The sequence below is a fragment of the Misgurnus anguillicaudatus genome, chromosome 15 (genome assembly GCF_027580225.2).
Source record: "Misgurnus anguillicaudatus chromosome 15, ASM2758022v2, whole genome shotgun sequence".
Classification (NCBI taxonomy): Eukaryota; Metazoa; Chordata; class Actinopteri; order Cypriniformes; family Cobitidae; genus Misgurnus; species Misgurnus anguillicaudatus.
In genome coordinates, this window is record NC_073351.2 from 33,342,580 (window position 1) to 33,363,592 (window position 21,013).

General features: G+C 32.8%; 1 protein-coding gene across 8 annotated transcripts in view; it reads left to right on the forward strand.

Moving 5' to 3' along the window:
- myo7aa (myosin VIIAa) overlaps positions 1 to 19,715 on the forward strand; it is a 60,434-nt gene extending 40,719 nt beyond the window's left edge. For 4 of the 8 annotated variants that reach the window (XM_055174256.2, XM_073853836.1, XM_055174252.2 and 1 more), the window contains 23 exons: positions 225 to 352; positions 458 to 584; positions 3,172 to 3,291; positions 3,407 to 3,580; positions 5,799 to 6,026; positions 6,207 to 6,377; positions 6,734 to 6,851; positions 7,940 to 8,066; positions 8,153 to 8,322; positions 8,408 to 8,598; positions 8,697 to 8,821; positions 10,785 to 10,942; positions 11,034 to 11,187; positions 11,426 to 11,581; positions 12,650 to 12,755; positions 14,789 to 14,902; positions 15,096 to 15,183; positions 16,224 to 16,330; positions 16,829 to 17,014; positions 17,397 to 17,513; positions 17,598 to 17,681; positions 18,692 to 18,811; positions 18,892 to 19,715. In XM_055174256.2, the coding sequence (XP_055030231.1) occupies positions 225 to 352; positions 458 to 584; positions 3,172 to 3,291; positions 3,407 to 3,580; positions 5,799 to 6,026; positions 6,207 to 6,377; positions 6,734 to 6,851; positions 7,940 to 8,066; positions 8,153 to 8,322; positions 8,408 to 8,598; positions 8,697 to 8,821; positions 10,785 to 10,942; positions 11,034 to 11,187; positions 11,426 to 11,581; positions 12,650 to 12,755; positions 14,789 to 14,902; positions 15,096 to 15,183; positions 16,224 to 16,330; positions 16,829 to 17,014; positions 17,397 to 17,513; positions 17,598 to 17,681; positions 18,692 to 18,811; positions 18,892 to 18,984 (3,162 nt within the window). In that variant the 3' untranslated portion in view covers positions 18,985 to 19,715. The remainder of the gene's footprint in view (positions 1 to 224; positions 353 to 457; positions 585 to 3,171; positions 3,292 to 3,406; positions 3,581 to 5,798; positions 6,027 to 6,206; positions 6,378 to 6,733; positions 6,852 to 7,939; positions 8,067 to 8,152; positions 8,323 to 8,407; positions 8,599 to 8,696; positions 8,822 to 10,784; positions 10,943 to 11,033; positions 11,188 to 11,425; positions 11,582 to 12,649; positions 12,756 to 14,788; positions 14,903 to 15,095; positions 15,184 to 16,223; positions 16,331 to 16,828; positions 17,015 to 17,396; positions 17,514 to 17,597; positions 17,682 to 18,691; positions 18,812 to 18,891) is intronic. The other 4 variants (XM_073853835.1, XM_073853837.1, XM_055174253.2 and 1 more) reach the window with 1 other exon arrangement.
- The last annotated feature ends 1,298 nt before the right edge of the window (positions 19,716 to 21,013 follow it).

Sequence of the window (21,013 nt, forward strand, 5' to 3'; positions counted from 1 at the left end):
ATGTGTTTGCAGTGTGTGACACCCAACAAAAAACACCTCCTCCTTATTTCATCCTCATTAAACCAAAGCAGTTTCATGAGACATGCTGTTTTGATTCTCTTGTAAAAATGGGCATAATATGTGACCTTTAAAGGTAAAATGTATCAAATCCAGTCTGTGTGATGCTGTGTGTGTACCATAAAAAAACAGAAAGTTTTTTGTTCATTCATTTTCTTTTGTATTAGGTGACCAAACGGCTGAATGATGGTGAATATACGGTACATGGGAACAGCATGCTGGAGGATCGACCCACATCCAACCTGGAGAAGTTACACTTTATTATCGGCAATGGTATCCTCCGACCGGGCCTGAGGTCAGACCTGACACACTCACAATTATTTTAAATCATTAAACTCCTCTATAAAGACTATAACATTACTTGATTTGACATAAAAAAGCAACATGCTGTTTCTATCAGAGATGAGATCTACTGTCAGATCTGTAAGCAGCTGACCCAGAATCCATCTAAAAGCAGTCACGCCCGTGGCTGGATTCTCATTTCTCTCTGTGTGGGATGTTTCGCACCATCTGAGAAGTTTGTGAAGGTGAGAAATGATAAATAAATCTTACCATTGGTCTTTCATATATGCATTTTCTTTTGGAGATTGGAATATGCATTAGATCCGGGACTCATGAGTATCCACTTGTTAAGTTGTAGCATAAGGAATACTGTGTCCGGAATACAGTTTTTGGGTTCAAGCCTCCAATCGTTTCAAGCGAGACCACAAACTCGACAGGCGTTTATTTTTATTTATATAGAAGTGGTGCATTATGATGTCAGACTAAATATACGGATAGCTCAATTGGTTAAGCATTATGATAGCAGCACAAAGGTCATGGGTTTGATCCCAGGTAACCCACATGCATAAAAGTAAATGTATCCTGTTATTGCACTGCAAAAAAGGATTTTCAAGAAAAAAAATCTTAGAATTTTTGTCTTGTTTTCAGAAAAAATATCTAAAAATTTATCTTAAATTAAGATAATGAGCAAAACGACCCAAGAAAATAAGTCTAGTTTTTAGACCAAAAATATCACATTTAAGTGATTTTTTGCATAAAACAAGCAAACAAATCTGCCAATGGGGTAAGCAAATTTTTCCTGAATTTTTCTATAATTTAGGGCTCTATCTTACACCCGGCGCAATGCAGCGCAATGCGCGACGCAAGTGTCTTTCGCTAGTTTCCACCCTAATTTTCACGTTTAGCGCCGCGTTGTTTAAATAGCAAATGCATTTGCGCCCCCTTTGCGCCCATGGGCGTTCTGGTCTGAAAAACGAGGTGTGTTCAGGCGCATTGTTGGCGCGTTGCTATTTTGAGGCAACTAAAATAGACTACGCCATTGACCAACAAAAACCTGGTCTAAAGTCTAAAGTCAATGGCGCAATATGTTTTATGTTATTTAAAGAGCGCATTAGTAATATGCGCCTATAAACGGGAGGACAACGCGGGTTTGCTTATCACAAAGTACATAAATGCGCAGCAGCACAAAAATGCTTTTAAATATGAAAGATTAAAGGATTGAATTTAAGAGATTATTACTGAGTCTCTTGGACATATTTATAGATGAGGACTGATTATGAGACGTTAGAAGGCGCAAAGAGCTGCTTCACCTGCAGCCTGATAAGTAAATAAATGCTTTGCTTTAAACAAATGCGTCTGTTTTTAAATGTTTTTTTTTAATGCTACCTCACGAATTTATTGTATATGATGTACCGGTGGATATGGCGAGATGAGAAACATTTGTAAGTAATGCTTAAAAAAACTCTTTGCTAAAAAAACCGCTGTCCAAAGTGCTGAAACGTGAGGAGAGCCGTTTGTAATTTCTTTATCTCCTGTTTGTTACAAATAAAGTATTTTTAGAGTACAAACCTTATCTTACATACTTGTAAATTATTTTTGATGATATTGGATAGGCATACATTTAAAGCAATTACAAGCCTGCTTTTTTAATTCCATGACTAAAAGAAAACGGCTTTTAAAGGTTTTAATAAAAAAATAACAATTTCAATACAAGTGAAAAACAACACAATTATTTAACATTAATCTTAAACTGGGGATCTTCTTCCTCCGCTTAGTTTTTCAGTTTTCAAAGTTCGTCATCTAAATAGGGATTAGACATAGCGCCAGCGCAACTTGCTTTTAAAGGGAATGAGAGCTGTGACTCTCATTGGTTTACTGCACGTTACGCCCAAAATACTCCCATTACAATAGGACCTACCCTTTTCGACCATGCGCTCGGCGCAAAAATCATTTTTCCCGTCGTTAAATTAGCAAAAGTGGATTCGGACACGCCCATTTAGACGTTGCGCTGTGCGCTTTAGACAATGTGCTTAGATCGTTAAAATAGGGCCCTTAGTGTTTAAGAAAAATGTTCAAGATTATTTTGCTTACCCCATTGGCAGATTTTTTAGCTTGTTTTATGCACAAAATCACTTAAATGTGATACTTTTGGTCTAAAAACTAGACTTATTTTCGTGGGTCGTTTTGCTCATTAAGAAAAAGCATCTTAACTCATTCACCGCCAGCCTTTTTGAGAAAAGTTGCCCACCTGCATTTTTGTGATTTTAACAAAATTTTCACAAAATTCCTTGCAGGAAAAATTATTTTCTATAAATATATAAACATACAAATTATATCAAATTAAAGAACACACCCTCTGCTTTCAAACAAGCAATAAACAAACAAACAAACAAACAAACAAAATGGGGAAAAAACGTTTCATTATATACTTACTTTTTCTACTTAATTTAACCACTGAAATATGGATATTTCTCTTCAAAAATACAACATTTTGAGCAAAAAGCTTAAAAAAATTGCGTTTTTGTAAAGAAATGTATGTTAGAGATCAGACTCAGAATGACTATCAAACATAAAGAGAGTTAAAATAAAACGTTATATTTTTTAAACTTCCGTTTTTGATAAATTCGTTATTACACTTTCACTTTGAAATTCGTTCAGAAAGGCATAATTATTAGTTAAATATGAACTCATAAATGACGAGATAACTCGTCAATGGCGGTGAATGAGTTAATCTAAGAATTTTTAGATATTTTTACTGTAAACAAGACAAAAATACTAAGATACTCATTTTTTGCAGTAGGTAAGTTTAGTATGATTTTTTTCTTCTTGTAGTACCTGAGAAACTTCATCAGTGAAGGTCCACCTGGTTATGCTCCGTATTGTGAGGAGAGACTCAGGAGAACGTTTGTCAACGGTACCCGAACACAACCTCCGTCCTGGCTGGAGCTTCAGGTACATCAACAGATAAACAGATGCTGTCCAGCTCCAGAAAGGAAAACAAGCATCATATTCAGTCCATATCATGTGTGCACTATACTATAAGTCTTTTATCATCATTTTATCCAAGGCCACCAAATCAAAAAAGCCTATCATGCTTCCTGTGACGTTCATGGATGGAACCACGAAGACCCTGCTGACGGATTCTGCCACGACAGCCATGGAGCTCTGCAGCGCTCTAGCAGATAAGATCAGTCTTCATGACCGCTTCGGTTTCTCGCTCTATATCGCCCTGTTTGACAAGGTCTGAATGATTTTGACTTCTAAATAACGTTATAACTTACTTTTCTTTTACTTTTCTTTTACTCATCTTTTTATTTTGATGCAGTAAAACAAATTTGTGATCCTGGACCATAAAAACAGTCATAAGTGACACGGGTGTATTTGAAGAGTTTGGTTCCAAAACGTGACAAACGCTAAAATCAGTATTGTATCAGGTCAGTATCAAAAAGTTAGTTCTTAATTTTACGCAAAATCCGATATCTGCCGTGTTATTCTGTCATCTTCTTTCTTTTTTTTACCAAAACGTGATAAACGCCAGTCCTCCTTCTCTGCAGAATGCAATAAATCCGCTCAACCAATCACAGCACACCATTCCATGCACACATTGTAAACAATAATGGCTGCGCTTTGAATACACACAGAATCCTAGTTTTCCTCATCTACTTTGTACTTCGTGATCAACAAACAAACAAAACAAAATAATACCTTGATGGCATTGCTAAACCTGTGGTGGTTTTCTGTGGCGGGGAAGAAACGTAAGCCATCAAAATCGAATATGTGCGAGAGACGGAAAAATGCCGGCTGTTGCTTCTCACACGACTGCATGAAGCTTCTGTCATGCTAACATATTGACCCCAGCGGATCTTATGAAAAACTTTCCATTATTTTACTCGAAGCCAACGGAAATCGAGCAGGACCAAAACATTTTATAGCTGATCGCTGTCAAAAAAGTTCATCGACGACGTCCCAAGGATGACAGCAGCAATGACAGTGTTCTTAATATGCCAAAGTAAGTTTTTGATTAATGTCATTAATGTTTATATTTTTAATCAGTCTATACCACTAGTCAACTAAATGAATATAACATGGCAAAGATAAATGCACATTTATATATTGATTCAATAGATTTATAGCACTTTATTGCAGTGTATTTATTCCATTTTGTGGAAAAAAAATCATCAGTTTTTGTAATAAATCTTTGAAAATCTAATTATGGATTTGAATTTTTTATGTTTTTATAACCTAAAGATGCTTTGTGAAGTTTGTAACAGAAAATTGTGTTTTCATCTTGTCACTTTCTTGGTACAGAAAACACGTTTTACCCAAAATATTCAAAATTAATTTATTGCATTTTGGAACCAAACTTCATTTGTAGCAATAGCCAACGATACATTGTATGGGTCAAAATTATCGATTTCTTATGCCAAAAATCATTAGGATATTAAATAAAGATCATGTTTTATGAAGGTATTTTATACATTTCCTACTGTAAATATATATATACAAAAATGTTTTTATCATTAGTAAAATGTGTTGCTTAGGATTTTCTCAATATTTTTTTTATTCCAGATCTCAACCAAATAATTGTCATATCCTTACAAGCCATACATTAATGGACAGCTTATTTATTCATTTTTCAGATGATGTATAAATCTCAATTGACCTTCATGACTGGTTTTGTGGTCCGGGGTCACATTTCTGCACTGCAAAAAATTATTTTCAAGAAATAATTTTCTTAGTATTTTTTGTCTTTTTTTAGTAAAAATATCTAGCATAAGGAATACTGTTTCCGGAATACAGTTTTTGGGTTCAAGCCTCCAATCGTTTCAAGCGAGACCACAAACTTGACAGGCATTTATTTTTATTTATATAGAAGTGGTGCATTATGATGTCAGACTAAACATACGGATAGCTCAATTGGTTAAGCATTATGATAGCAGCACAAAGGACATGGGTTTGATCCCAGGTAAATCACATGCATAAAAGTAAATGTATCCTGTTATTGCACTGCAAAAAAGGATTTTCAAGAAAAAAATTCTTAGAATTTTTGTCTTGTTTTCAGTAAAAATACCTAAAAATTAATCTTAAATTAAGATAATGAGCTAAACGACCAAAGAAAATAAGTCTAGTTTTTAGACCAAAAATAAAAAATTTAAGTGATTTTGTGCATAAAACAAGCAAAAAAATGTGTAAATTTAGTGTTTAAGAAAAATTTTCAAGATTTTTTTGCTTACCCCATTGCAGATTTTTTTTGCTTGTTTTATGCACAAAATCACTGTAATTTGATATTTTTGGTCTAAACACTAGACTTATTTTCTTGGGTCCTTTTGCTCATCAAGAAAAAGCATCTTAATTAATCTAAAGATTTTTTTTCCTGAAAATCATTTTTTGCAGTGTGTTGTTTATGTACAGTATATCAGTGATGCATTAAAATCTGTTTTGATTGATTGTTTGACAAGGTGTCCTCTCTGGGCAGTGGTAATGATCACGTGATGGATGCCGTGTCTCAGTGTGAACAGTACGCTAAAGAACAGGGAGCGCAGGAGCGTAACGCCCCCTGGAGGTTGTTTTTCAGAAAAGAGGTCTTCACACCCTGGCATGACCCGACTGAGGACGGCGTAGCTACAAACCTCATCTACCAGCAGATCGTACGAGGGGTGAAGTTTGGGGAATATCGCTGTGATAAGGTAAGAGATTCCACAACCGAGACTGCTTTTATGAAGTGACTTAACTGTGTTTTTATTGCTCACAATTTCTAAGGAGGGAATCTTCTTCTTTATTTGCAATTCTCCACTTTCTTTTATCTGCATTTTTTTCTTGCTCTCTCTCTCTTTCCATCTTTTCCTTCTGCTTTGTGTTTCCTGGAGGAGGAGGATCTGGCAGAGCTGGCATCGCAGCAGTATTATGTGGACTACGGCTCTGAGATTCTTGTGGAGCGTCTGTTGAGTCTCATTCCATCATACGTCCCTGACAGAGAGATCAGCTCGGCCAAAACTGTGGAAAGATGGGCTCAACTCATCATGGCTGCGCACAAAAAGGTGAAAACAAACAAGTAGACACACAATGAATAGGAGTATTATTGTACTTCATAGGGGTGAGCGGGGCACAAACTAACGCGGGGTTAATTGTAACCCAGCTACTTAACATATTTATACAAGGCCGAGCAATCTGTGCTTTTGGTATTTTTCTCTTTACTGTCAGAAGACAGTAATATAGACTAGAATAACTAAATAGAATAAAATAAATATAATTTTAAAAGAATAATAAAAGTGAATAAAATAATAAAATGACAGTAATGATAAATAAAAATAATGTAATAAATGAAATACTTAGATCTATCAAATGTAAACACACAAGTGCTGTACTTCACTGGGGTTTTGTGTTGTTTTTGTAGGGCATCTATACTCAGAAGAGAGTGGACCCTCAAAAAGTCAAAGAAGAAGTGGTTGATTTTGCACGTTACAAGTGGCCTTTGTTATTCTCAAGATTTTACGAGGCCTTTAAATTTTCAGGTATATGTTTGATATTTTTTACTCAAGAGTTTCTGAGCTCTATGTCTAGAGAAATATTTCTGTTAACAGTATTATCTGAAGAGTTTGGTTCCAAAACCTGATAAACGCCATTTAAAAATGAATAGTTACCACCAAAATCATTATTGTATCAGGTCAGTATTAAAAAGTGAATTCCTAATTTTACGCAAAATATGATATCCGCCGTGTTATTCTGTCATTTTGATTCAATAGATTTATAGCATTTTGAAAAAAAAACTTCTCATGGATATGCATTTTGCGGAAAAAATAATCAGTTTTTATAATAAATCTTTGAAAATGAAATTATGGATTTGAATTTTTAATGTTATTATAACCTAAAGATGCTATGTGAAAGTTTGTAACAGAAAAAAGTGGTTTTCATCTTGTCACTTTCTTGGTATAGAAAACACATTTTTACCCAAATTGGTCCAAATGGATTTATTGCATTTTGGAACCAAACTCTTCATCTTTTTAAATTGTTAAAATTTTCTGTAGCACTTCTCATGTACACTGCAAAAAACGACTTTTTTTCTTAGTATTTTTTACTTGTTTTCAGTAGAAATATGTAAAAATAGTTAAATCAAGATGTATTTTCTTGAAGAGTAAAACGACCTAAGAAAATAAGTCTAGTTTTTAGACAAAATTATACAAATTTAGTGAATTTGTGCTTAAAACAAGCAAAAAAAAAAAAAAACGGCCAAGGGGGTGGAAAAATTTTGCTTGAATTAGATGTTTACGAAAAAATAAAACTTTTTTTCTCACCCCATTGGCGGATATTTTTGCTTGTTTTAATTATTATTATTTTAATTATTTAATAATTATTGTCTATAAATTAGACTTATTTTCTTAGGTCATTTGCTCATCAAGAAAAAGCATCTTAATTTAAGAATTTGGAGATATTTCTACTGAAAACATGACAAAAATAGAAAAATAAGAAAGTCATTTTTTGCAGTGTAGCTTTATTGTTTTCCTCACTTTTGAAAGTCGCTCTGTCTGAATAAAAGTGTCTCTTACGTCTGCTGACTTTTATGTTAATTTGTATTATTACATTTCTGTCTTTCTGTCCGTAGGTCCCAGTCTACCCAAGAATGATGTGATAGTGGCTGTGAACTGGACAGGTGTTTACTTTGTGGATGAACAGGAGCAGGTTCTCCTTGAGCTTTCTTTCCCTGAGATCACCGGCGTTTCCAGCAGCAAGTGGGGATGCGCAGTTTTTTTTAGATGTTTGTTATGATGTAGCTTTAAAGACAAATATAAAGTTGATTTCTTTCTTGTTCTGTCAGAGGAGGAAAGCATCAAGCTCAAAGTTTCACCCTGGCCACCATTAAAGCGGACGAGTACACTTTCACCTCCAATAATGCAGAGGACATACGAGATCTGGTGGTCACCTTCCTGGAGGGTCTCAGGAAAAGATCAAAGTTTGTTGTGGCCATACAGGACAATCCCAGCCCAGGTTAGGTTTGTTGAGGATACCTGGTTTGCATGCACACTATTAAAGACAAGAGTGTCATGAGCTTTTGTCTTTCTGCGTCTTTCAGCCAGCAATGATTCAACGTTCCTGAGTTTCCTGAAAGGTGATCTGATTCTGTTGGATCAGGACACTGGTGAGCAGGTCATGACATCGGGCTGGGCTCACGGCACCAACGACAGAACCAAACAGAGAGGAGATTTCCCTGCAGACTGCGTGTATGTGCTGCCTACCGTCATCAGACCTTCACCTGATATTGTGGTAACCATTCTGTATTATTTTCACAAGATTTGCTTAATCTTTTATGGTTTGATACTCTCTCTAACTCGTGTTGTTTTCTCTCTCTTGTTTTCTCTCAGGCTTTGGTTACTATGACACCAGATCAGCGTCAGGAGTCGGTCCGGATTTCCCATGTGCCCATGATGGAGAGTACAGAGAGAGTAAAGCCATACACATTGGAGGAGTTCTCTTATGACTACTTTAGGTGATTCATCGCTCACTTGCATGCACATAACTGATAAATAATTTTTTTACAGATAAATAAATTTTTTAATATATTTACAGTAGATATTTTACAAAATATCTTCATGAAACATGATCTTTACTTAACTCGTCAATGGTGGGGAAAGAGTTATTTCGTCAGTTAAGAAAAAACATTTCCCTGCCAATGACGCTTTCCTGATGAGTTTTTATGGTAATCTGCTATTATCCTCTAGATGGCGCTCTTTCCCAATTTATAAAAAAACTGAAGCAAAAAGTAATTTAACAATATAGGACAAATTTCTTTACAAAAATGCAATTATTTTCGGCTTTTTGCTCAAAATGTTGTATTTTTGAACAAATGAAGATAGGATGAAACTTTTTTCCCATTTTGTTTGTTTTTGTGTGAAAGCAGAAGGTCTGTTCTTTCATTTGATATATTTGTATGTTTATATATTTATAAAAGAACATTTTCATGGAAAGCATTTTGTGAAACTTTTCTGAAAATCACAACAAATGACTTTCTTACTTAGTATTTTTGTCTCAAGTACATATATCTAAAAATCCTTAAATCATGATGCATTTTCTTGATGAGCAAAATGACCTTAGAAATGAAGTCTATTACTTAGACAAAAATATTTTAAATTTAAGTGAATTTGTGCAAAACAAAACAATTAAAACCATCTGCCAATGGAGTAAGAAAAAATCTTGAAATTAGTAACACTTAATTCAATAAAAATTCAAGAGAAATTTTCTTACCCACTGGCAGATTTTTTTTGCACTTTTATGCACAAATTCACTTAAATTTGATATTTTTTGTTTAAGAATAGACTTATTTTCTTAGGTGATTTTGCTCATCAACAAAATGCATCTTAATTTAAGATTTTTTTTATATTTGTACTAAAATAAAGACAAAAATACAAAATAAACAAAAATAAAGTCATTTTTGCACTGCAAAAACTTTCTTAGTATTTTTGTTTTCAGTAAAAATATAAAAAGAATTCTTAAATTAAGATGCTTTTTCTTGATGAGCAAAATGACCCAAGAAAATAAGTCAAGTTTTTAAAGAAAAAATATAAAATTTGGGTGATTTTGTGCATAAAACAGGCAAAGAAAAAAAAAGGATCTGCCAATGGGGTGAGCAAAAAAATCTTGAAAATTTTTCTTAAACACTAAATTGAAGAAAAATTCAAGAAAAATTAGCTTACCCCATTGGCAGATTTTTTTGCTTGTTTTATGCACAAAATCACTTAAATTTGATATTCTTGCTCTAAATATTTCTACTGAAAACAAGACAAAAATACTAAGAATTTTTTTCTTGAAAATTATTTTTTGCCGGGCAGTGTAAAAAAATAAAAATTGACCCATACAATGCATTTTTGGCTATTGCAACAAATATACCCATGCAACTTAAGACTGCTTGTGTGGTCCAGGGTCACGAATATCAAATATGTTTCACCTCAATATGGTTTTAACCCACTGTTGGGTCAAATGTTAACATTTAGGTAAATTTCACCCAGCGGTTGGGTTTGTCAATTTTTGACCAATCGCTGGGTGGAAAATAACCCAGCAATTTTGGCATGTACACACTAACAAAAAATCAAAATACAGTATGAGTAAAAAAACGGTAAACAATTAAACCTTAAAATCGCTTGAAATTCCTTGCCGAACGGAAAACGTTTTCTCTTAAATTGAACTTTTTTGTGATTTTTGAATTTATGTGTAATTTACGTCACTTGTGATTTCCAGTCTTGTGACTGTAATTCAGTAATAAGTTTATTATGTGCAGAAGATGTGTTCATTACTAAAAACGACATCATTTAAAGGCAGTACAACAAATAATAAGATGATACATCATAATTGTAATAATTTCTCTTTATTGTGGTACAGTAATGGTATGTTTGACAGTGAAAAAGGTCTATAAACAACAGCAGACTTTATCCATCTGACTTCATTCCCTCATCCAGACCTCCTCCCAAACACACGCTCAGCAGGGTAATGATCACCAAAAACCGAGGGAAAGACAAACTGTGGAGCTGCACACGAGAGCCCATCAAACAAGCTCTACTGAAGAAATGTGTGAACCATGAGGAGCTTTCACAAGAGGCCTGCATGGCCTTCATTGATATCCTTCACTTTACTGGAGCGTTTGAACATACTTTAGACCTTTGTGAATTTCATTTTCAAAAGTTAAATGTCCTTGACACATTCTGCACCTATGATGAAATATATGGGCGATTATCCATCCAAACGGACGCGATCCGTGAATGAGCTGACGGATCAGATCTTCGAGGGTGCGCTGAAGGCGGAGCCTCTGAAAGATGAGATCTACTGTCAGATTATAAAACAGCTGACCGACAACCACATCAAGTGAGTTCACACATTTACATTACATGACATTTAAGCCAACGCTTTCATCCAAGGTGACTTACAGTGCATGCAAGATTTGTGAATTAAACCCACAACCTTTGTGCTACTAACAAAATGCTTTATCAGGTACACAAATGAACTACATAACCCCAAACACATCTGCACACTGGATCCCCATCCATCAGTGGTTTTGCTGATAATAGTTATATAAAGCTATATTGATGTTTGTTTGTTACAGGTACAGCGAGGAGAAAGGTTGGGAGCTGCTCTGGTTGTGTACCGGTCTCATTCCTCCCAGTAACGTCCTGTTGCCGCATGTCCAGAGATTTCTACAGTCGAAGAAACATCATCCACTGGCTTCTGACTGCATGCAGAGACTGCAGAAAGCTTTACGGTAAATACACCTATAATACTGTACTTTACTGCAGGGTTTCTCAAACTGGGGAACCCCTGGTGGTTCGAGAGGGAATTGCAGAGGGTTTGTGAGATGATGATGAAAAATGATTAATTAATTACAATTAAATTGTAAAATCTTAAAACATAACTTTAAGCTTGAATAAATAAACCTTCCACTCTTACCAACATTATGTTTTTTGTGGTAAAAGTGTAGTAACCATGTTTTCTTTGATGTATTGATACCTAAAACTGTGTTTTTACTACAGTAACCATGGTTTACTTATGGTTTTTGGATACATTTCATTTGTTCATTCTGCATACCATGTGACCATCGTTTTTTTCTTTATCATGAAGAGGACAACGCCATCATTCACCGTTGTTATCTTTTATTGGACGTCCAGGATTTTTTTTTATTGCTGAGCTCACCAGTGTGTTATTTTTTTGAGTCAAAATGTACCAAATTGTTGATCTGGACACTACTAATGTTCCTTCTGTCTGACTGATGGACTGGTTTTGTTTTTGAAACCTATTATGGTCTGTATCACTTGCATGGCGATCTCCCAACCCCATAATGTGGGTTCACAACCACAGCTTCCAAATGCAAATGCCAACTCCAGAACTTTAACATCCTTCATTTATGAGGAAATTATTTAACAAATACACAATACCTGTCCATAAAACAGCTTTTAAGTCACCTGTCCCACTACTTTTGGCCTCTTTAAAAAAGAGGAGTTAAATATAAAACGACTGTAATCCGTAAACCCTTCATCCAGTTTGGATGTGAAAGTCCTCTAAGTAAAGCTGTGAGTGTGCACTTTAAGCCAATATTCATTATAGGATTGTAAATGAAATACATTTTGGTAAACAGCTAAAATAGCACAAAATGTGCTTCTGTTCTAATAATTATGAAGGTGACTGTATTTTTCCTGTCTGTTTTTCTTTGTATTTTTCTGTGTGCAGCTCACTGTGAGCTCAGAGTCATTAAGACTTGAGAGTCGTGATGTTGTTGTTATTTTGGTGCCATCTGCAGTCTTAATGGCTGTTAGAGTCATTGTTTGTGTTTTAGGAATGGCTCTCGCAAGTATCCCCCTCACCTGGTTGAAGTCGAGGCCATTCAACATAAGACCACGCAGATCTTTCATAAAGTCTATTTCCCTGATGACACAGATGAGGTGAGACACAATTTCACATCTATGACTTATTGTACATGTTGTTTTTCGGCAGTGTGCTGCTGACCCAGAAAATGTGACCTAGATACTATGCTGCTAACTCACTTAAAGTGAAAAAGTAGTAAATTACACATCTTTTTTCTATCGTAATGTTACAAGTCAAAGCAAACTGATGTAAATAAGAAATAGGTTGATATGTTTCCAGACAGCAGACGACTCCGGGCCAGATCTGCACCGGAGCTGCCCATACGCAAAAAAATAAATACATTTTAAAATATATTTTTAAATATATTTCAAAATATACAAAAAATGGCCAAAAATATATTTGTTGAAATATATTTTGCAATATGTTTACAAAAATATATTTTTCTACCGATATATTTTTTGGCAATTTTTGTATATTTTGAAATATATATAATATATTTGCTGAAATATATTTTTGAATATATTAAAAAAAAACAATATTTCTCACCGATATATTTTTTGGCAATTTATGTGTATTTTTAAATATATTTTTAAAAATTACAAAAATTGCCAAAAAATATATTTGCTGAAATATATTTTGGAATATGTTTACAAAAATATATTTTTCACTGATATATTTTTTGGCAATTTTTGTATATTTTGAAATATATGTAAAAATATTACAAAAATTGCCAAAATATTTATTTCCAAAACATTTTTGGAAAATGTTTACAAAAGATATGTCTCACCGATAGATTTTTTTGGGCAATTTTTGTATATTTTGAAATATGTTTAAAAATATTAAAAAATTGCCCAAAAATATATTTGCTGAAATATATTTTAGAATATATTTTAAAAAAACAATATTTCTCACCGATATATTTTTTGGCAATTTATGTGTATTTTGAAATATATTTTAAAAAATTACAAAAATTGCCAAAAAATATATTTGCTGAAATATATTTTGGAATATGTTTACAAAAATATATTTTTCACTGATATATTTTTTGGCAATTTTTGTATATTTTGAAATATATGTAAAAATATTACAAAAATTGCCAAAATATTTATTTGCAAAACATTTTTGGAAAATGTTTACAAAAGATATGTCTCACCGATAGAGTTTTTTGGGCAATTTTTGTATATTTTGAAATATGTTTAAAAATATTTAAAAATTGCCCAAAAATATATTTGCTGAAATATATTTTAGAATATATTTAAAAAAAACAATATTTCTCACCGATATATTTTTTGGCAATTTTTGTGTATTTTGAAATATATTTTTAAAAAAATTCAAAAATTGCCCAAAAATATATTTGCTGAAATATATTTTGGAATATGTTTACAAAAATATATTTTTCACTGATAATTTTTTGGCAATTTTTGTGTATTTTGAAATATATTTAAAAATATAACAAAAATTGCCAAAAAATATATTTGCTGAAATATATTTTTGAATATATTTAAAAAAAACAATATTTCTCACCGATATATTTTTTGGCAATTTATGTGTATTTTGAAATATATTTTAAAAAATTACAAAAATTGCCAAAAAATATATTTGCTGAAATATATTTTGGAATATGTTTACAAAAATATTTTTTTACTGATATATTTTTTGGCCATTTTTGTATATTTTGAAATATATGTAAAAATATTACAAAAAAATGCCAAAAAAATATATTTGCTGAAATATATTTTTGAATATGTTAAAAAAAGATATTTCTCACCAATATATTTGTATGTATTTGCTTCCCTGTATTTGCTGTATTTGCTTCCCCTTGAATGCATTTTGAAATATATGTTGATGTATGAAGGTTAAAACTGAATATATTTTCAAATTCAAAAATATATTTAATTGAGCATTACTTTCTACAAAATGTATTTAGCATATTTTAAATATATTTTTGCCCAGAGAAATTTATTTTTGGCTGTAAGGTGCAGAGTCCGAGTCGTTTGCTGTCTGGGTTAAAAATCACAGCATAAAAACAGCATGACAGAGATGTGATGTATGTTTAAATCTTTACAGAAGGTTAAAGAGCGGCTGTTAATGTTACTAATGTCTGTTTCAGGCTTTTGAGGTTGAGTCCAGCACAAAAGCCAAAGACTTTTGTCTCAACATCTCTACTAGACTGCTGCTGAAATCACCAGAAGGCTTTAGTCTGTTTGTCAAGATATCTGATAAGGTAACATTGCACACTGTGACCATTTAACCAGATATCATAGTGTCACCAAATGTATTTTTAGTGTGATCTAACTCAAAATGAATAAAAACAGAGCTTTTCTCCAAACTCCAGAGTCATCATTAAAGCAGAAGGTGATTGTAGATGTACCTGTATGAAGTCAGTTCCTCTCTGTTTTTATGGGTTGGTGTTGTAGGTGATCAGTGTACCTGAGGGGGATTTCTTCTTTGACTTTGTCCGTCATCTAACTGACTGGATAAAGAAATCTAGACCAGCTAAAGACGGTACAGCTGTAAATTTTACTTCATATTTATTATTGTTTACCATATTTGTCATATTTATCTTATGAACTAATGCATGCTTATTAATCGTATTATTAAAGAAATGCTCCACTTTCATAAAAAAATCTGATAATTTACATATCACCATGTCATCCTTATGTCTTTGTTCAGTCAAAAAGAAATTGAGGAAAACATTTTTATCCTTCTTGTGGACTTTAGTGGACCTCAACAGTTTAAAGTTTCAATGCAGCTTTAAAGGGCTCTAAACAATTAATTGCAGATTAATTGCATACATTCTCTTTTTTAAGGACCAAGTCTAAAATTTCTTGTTTTATTTAATTTTTAAAGAATATTTGGGGGATAATTACCAGTCTGTGTCAATTGGTGTAACTAGTATTTTTTTTAAATGAAAATATAAATATATTCATAAAAATGTGCATTAAAATATAATCATCTAGTTTAGTGTAATATGATTTTTTTTACATATATTTTTACATAATTTGTCAAAGATTATTTATAAAACAGAGCTGTTTTCATCATATGTTAGGACAAATACTACAAAAACTAATTAAATTTTACATTTAGAAATAACTAATAAAATGATATTTAAATTTGATGATCATGCTTGCATGCCATCAAGATGGATAAAATATGTAATATTTCTCATTCTTTGGCACAATTGCTGGTTACTCCATTTGATATTTTCAGGTCCATTCAGTCTTAACTTTCATAAAAATGGTGCAAAAGTGTGTATTTATGTTATGCAATAAAAAAAATCACAGTGCATTGAAATGAACCTGATGCATGCTTATAAGTTTTTTTATTTTTTTTATTTCTCATCTTTCCAAACATCTTGTTTTTGTCACTGACCTATAGACCTATGGTATTGTGATTGTATTGTTCAAAGCACTTTGGAGTACCATGTAAATCTCATGGTACATACATATGGTTATCATTCCCTACTATGGTATTACTCTGATGTCATGTATCTTTGAACCTGTGTTAGATAATAAATGCTATAATTGTTGTTTTCTGATGTTCAGGTATAGTACCTTCACTGACCTACCAGGTGTTTTTTATGAAGAAGTTGTGGACGGCCACAGTTCCAGGGAAAGACTCTTTTGCTGACTCTATCTTTCATTATTATCAGGCGAGTCAAAAAACTATAGTACAAAATGACAGATATCACATATGAAACATACAATTTAAAGGAAACATTTCACAAGACTTTTTTTAAGTGACAAATAAATATTTGGTATCCCCAGAAGTTTTAGCTCAAAATACCCCAGAGATTATTTATGCCACTTTGTAGGTGTGAGCAAAAAGATTTTTGGGTGTGTCCCTTAAAATGCAAATGAGCTGATCTCCGCACTAAATGGCAGTGCTGTGGTTGGATAGCACAGATTAAGGGGTGGTACTATCCCCTTCTGACATCACAAGGGGAGCCTCATTTAAATTACCTATTCTGTCACATGCTTGCAGAGAATGGTTAATCAGAACTAAGTTACTGGGTTGATCTTTTTCACATATTCTTGGTTGATAGAAGCACTGGGGACCAAATTATAGCACTTAAACATGGAATAGTCCACTTTAATACTAAACACATCATTACATTTTACAATGTCAAATCTTTTTTATAAATATCCAGGAATTACCCAAGTATCTTCGTGGATATCACAAATGCTCCAGAGATGAGGTTTTCCAGCTTGGTGCCCTGATCTACCGAGTCAAATTTGAAGATGACAAATCCCACTTTCCCAGCATTCCCAAAATGCTAAAGGAGCTCATTCCTCAGGATCTGATACGCCAACTCTCACCGGATGACTGGAAGAGGGTTTGTGTTTTACAGCTGTGCTATTCAAATGTATTATCCTACACTGCAAAAAATTATTTTCAAGAAAAAAAATTCTTAGTATAAAAAATATCTAAATATTCTTAAATTAAGATGCTTTTTCTTGATGAGCAAAACGACCCAATAAAATAAGTCTAGTTTTTAGACCAAAAATATCAAATTTAAGTGATTTTGTGCATAAAACACGCAAAATAATCTGCCAATGGGGTAAGCAAATTTTTCTTGAATTTAGTGTTTAAGAAAAATGTTCAAGACCCCATTGGCAGATTTGTTTTGCTTGTTTTATGTTTTGTTTTTTGCAGTGTACACATCAAATGTGTCCATTTTATTTGCATTGACACAACGTATATTTTTCATTTTGCAGTCAATTGTGGCATACTTCAACAGACACGCTGGTAAATCAAGGGAGGAAGCCAAGCTGATGTTTCTTAAGATCATTTTTAAATGGCCCACGTTTGGTTCTGCTTTCTTTGAAGTAAAGGTAACACAAAACCGCTTTAAAGATAAATGATCTCGTGTTACAGAGATGTTAGACACAAACATAAAATCTTTCTTCTCAATTCAGCAAACCACCGAGCCAAACTTTCCTGAGATACTGCTGATAGCCCTTAACAAATATGGAGTCAGTCTGATCGACCCCAAAAACAAGGTATGAGCTGTCTTTATTATTAGCTGTCTGTGTATTTGGGTGATTCTCACGAAAACTTGGTTTTAAAAATGTCAAGCATGAAAATGTAAAAATTGCTTAAATTTACTTTTTTTCCCACCAGACATTGAAAAACAAAGTCTGGAGTAAATGGGAACATTAATTTAAAAACTTTTACTTATCATTTAACACTTTTTGTAACATAATTTAAAAAATTAGTCCTAAAAAATCTCATTACCGCAACAGTCAGAAAACATCAACACTGACATATTTTCAAAATGACATGACAAACCTGAAAGAACATAATTTGGAGATTCTGCACATGCATTTAAAATCAAAGTATTATGCTTCTATTAATTAAATTAACATTTAATAAGCATCTGTTGTGGTAATGATAATCAAAATGTCATGTAAGCATTCTGACAAGACAATATTTCAAATTAACTGTAAAAAAATGATCTTACCTGGTAGCCATCTTGAAGTAACTGGTCCATGTGCTTGGTCACTCAAAATCAAACTTTATTAAAATTCTGTATGTGTGCTTAAACTGTTCTCAAAAAGTGTTGCGGAGGATGAGAACATTAGGCATGGACACATCATTTTCCTAATTTTTCTTTATTATTATTATACATGAATATTCAGTAAATATTTTTTTCTGTCATCTAAAGTAGTCTAGCAAAACATCCATTTATTTGTTTTCTTAATATTTTTGTGTTAATTTGATTAAATTACAACATAACGCATGTTCAAACACAGCCGGACACATTGCGGTAATGAGAATTTCAGCAGAAAATGAGATAAAATTTACAATTATAAATTCTTATGTTGAAATCACACATTGTGCAAGGTAGAACACAGTATTGTTTTAATTCTGATGCTTTTTAATGTTACTATATTACACATTTTAAAGCTAAAATCATTAGTGCCGTGGTGCTTCAATGGTTTCGTGAGAATCACCCATTTATATTTTTGTATTGATCAGATCATGCAGTGATTTTTTTCTGTATCCACAGGATATTTTAATCACGTATCCCTTCACGAAGATTTCCAACTGGAGCAGTGGAAACACATATTTCCACATTACCATTGGAAACCTGGTTCAGGGCAGCAAACTTCTGTGTGAGACATCACTGGTGAGACATGAAACCACACAACACCTTTTAAATTATATCTATGAATCATTGCATTTACCTCTCTGGTTTCCTCATAACAGGGTTATAAAATGGACGACTTGTTGACGTCCTACATTAGCCAGATGCTGACCAGTATGAGTAGGCAGCGTAACACTCGCACTCACAGCAAGTGAACGTTTGATTGGCTCGAGGCCGCAGAGCTGGTGCGTCTGCTGCGCCCTATTGGTCGGCCCTGCAGTTGGGGGCGGGTCTTTGCTGCCCAGCTGTGGCGAATGAGCCGTACGCCCTCTGCCAGCTCTCAGGGCTCGATGTATCCCGATGATAACTCTTCATCTGCCTCCAGTGAGGATGACTACCTCTGAGCAGCTCTAGAAAGCTTTGCATAACAACATCTGAAATATATTTGTGTATCAGAGTTTGTGTCTATTGTTAAATGACTGTATTATATTATATGTGGTAATGCACATTTACCAAGTCTATGAACTGAATGGCACATATGCATCCCAAAACATTTTTTAAGCATTATAAAAATGTCATTTTTGATGTCTTCCTCACAGTAACAGCTCTGAACAAACACGTTGAAATATTTATGTTTGTAAATAAGCTGCAAAAGTCTTTTTGGTGGTCTTCATGAAAGCAAAAATATTGCTTTTATAACTTTGTTTGTGTTTATTTTATGCAACTCGGTTTTATTCAGATTCACATTTTTTTTTATATTATTACACGAATGCCTTAATACTTTTTTGTAAGACGAGTAACTTTGTTTTTGCAGCCTGTATTAAAGCACATATTGCTTGTAATTTCAGTTTACATGATCGTCTCTGGATCAGCCTACATATATTTTCAGATGATGTTAAGAGAAATATAAAGGGTGTTTTGAAAATTGATAAAAAATTACATCATCTACATGGACTTATGCATGTTCAAGACTGATATGGTGAATGTTTGGGATATTTCAGCGGCATAAGAAATCTGAGATTGAAAACCTTTTGGTCTTTTATCATGAGTGTAAACATGGTTCCTGTCTTTGTCCATTGTAATTATACATTTAATTTATCAACTTAATTTATGGCCTTTATTTGCACTGAAATTCAACTGAACTACACTGCAAAAAATTATTTTCAGGAGAAAGGATTCTTGGTGTTTTTGTCTTGTTTTCAGTAGAAGTATCTAAACATTCTTAAATCTTGATGAGAAAAACGACCCAAGAAAATAAGTTTAGTTTTAATACCAAAAATATCAAATTAAGGTGATTTTGTGCATTAAACAAGCAAAAAATCTGCCAATAGGGTAAGCTTATTTTTCTTGAATTTAGTGTTTAAAAAATGTCAAGATTTTTGTGTACCCCATTGGCAGATTTTTTGCTTGTTTTATGCACAAAATCACCTAAATTTGATATTTTTGGTATAAAATTAATTTAAGAATGTTTAGATATTTTTACTGAAAACAAGACAAAAATACTAAGAATTCTTTTTCTTGAAAATCATTTTTTTGCAGTGAAGCACACTGTAAAAAATGACTTTTTTTGTAGAAATATCTACAAATTCTTAAATCAAGATGTATTTTCTTGATGAGCAATTCTTGAAAAATATTAGAAAAAATGTTTGTCTCATCCCATTGCAGATTTTTTGCTTGTTTTAATCACAAATTCATTTAAATTGTATATTTTTTGTCTATAAACTAAACTAATTTTCATAGGTCATTTTGCTCATCAAGAAAAAGCATCTTTATTTAATAATTTTTAGAGATTTCTACTAAAAACAGGACAAACATACCAAGTAAGAAAGTCCTTTTTTGCAGTGTATTGCTTGTTTATCATGGTTATAAATTCACGAGTAGAAGTCCTAAGCACTGATACGTTGCCACTTGTTTATGTAAACCACCATATTAGTTTAAAATAAAAGTTTTATATCAAAATCTTCTGGTAAGACTGGTTTGTACACTGTACACACTGCAAAAAATTACATTTCTTAGTATTTTTGTCTTGTTTTCAGTAAAAATATTTAAAAAATCTTAAATTTAGATGCTTTTTCTTGATGAGCAAAACGACCCAAGAAAATAAGTCTAATTTGATATTTTTGGTCTAAAAACTAAAGTGATTTTGTGCATAAAACAAGCAAAACAATCTGCAAATGGGGTAAGCAAATTTTTCTTGAATTTACTGTTTAAGAAAAATGTTCAAGATTTTTTGCTTAACCCATT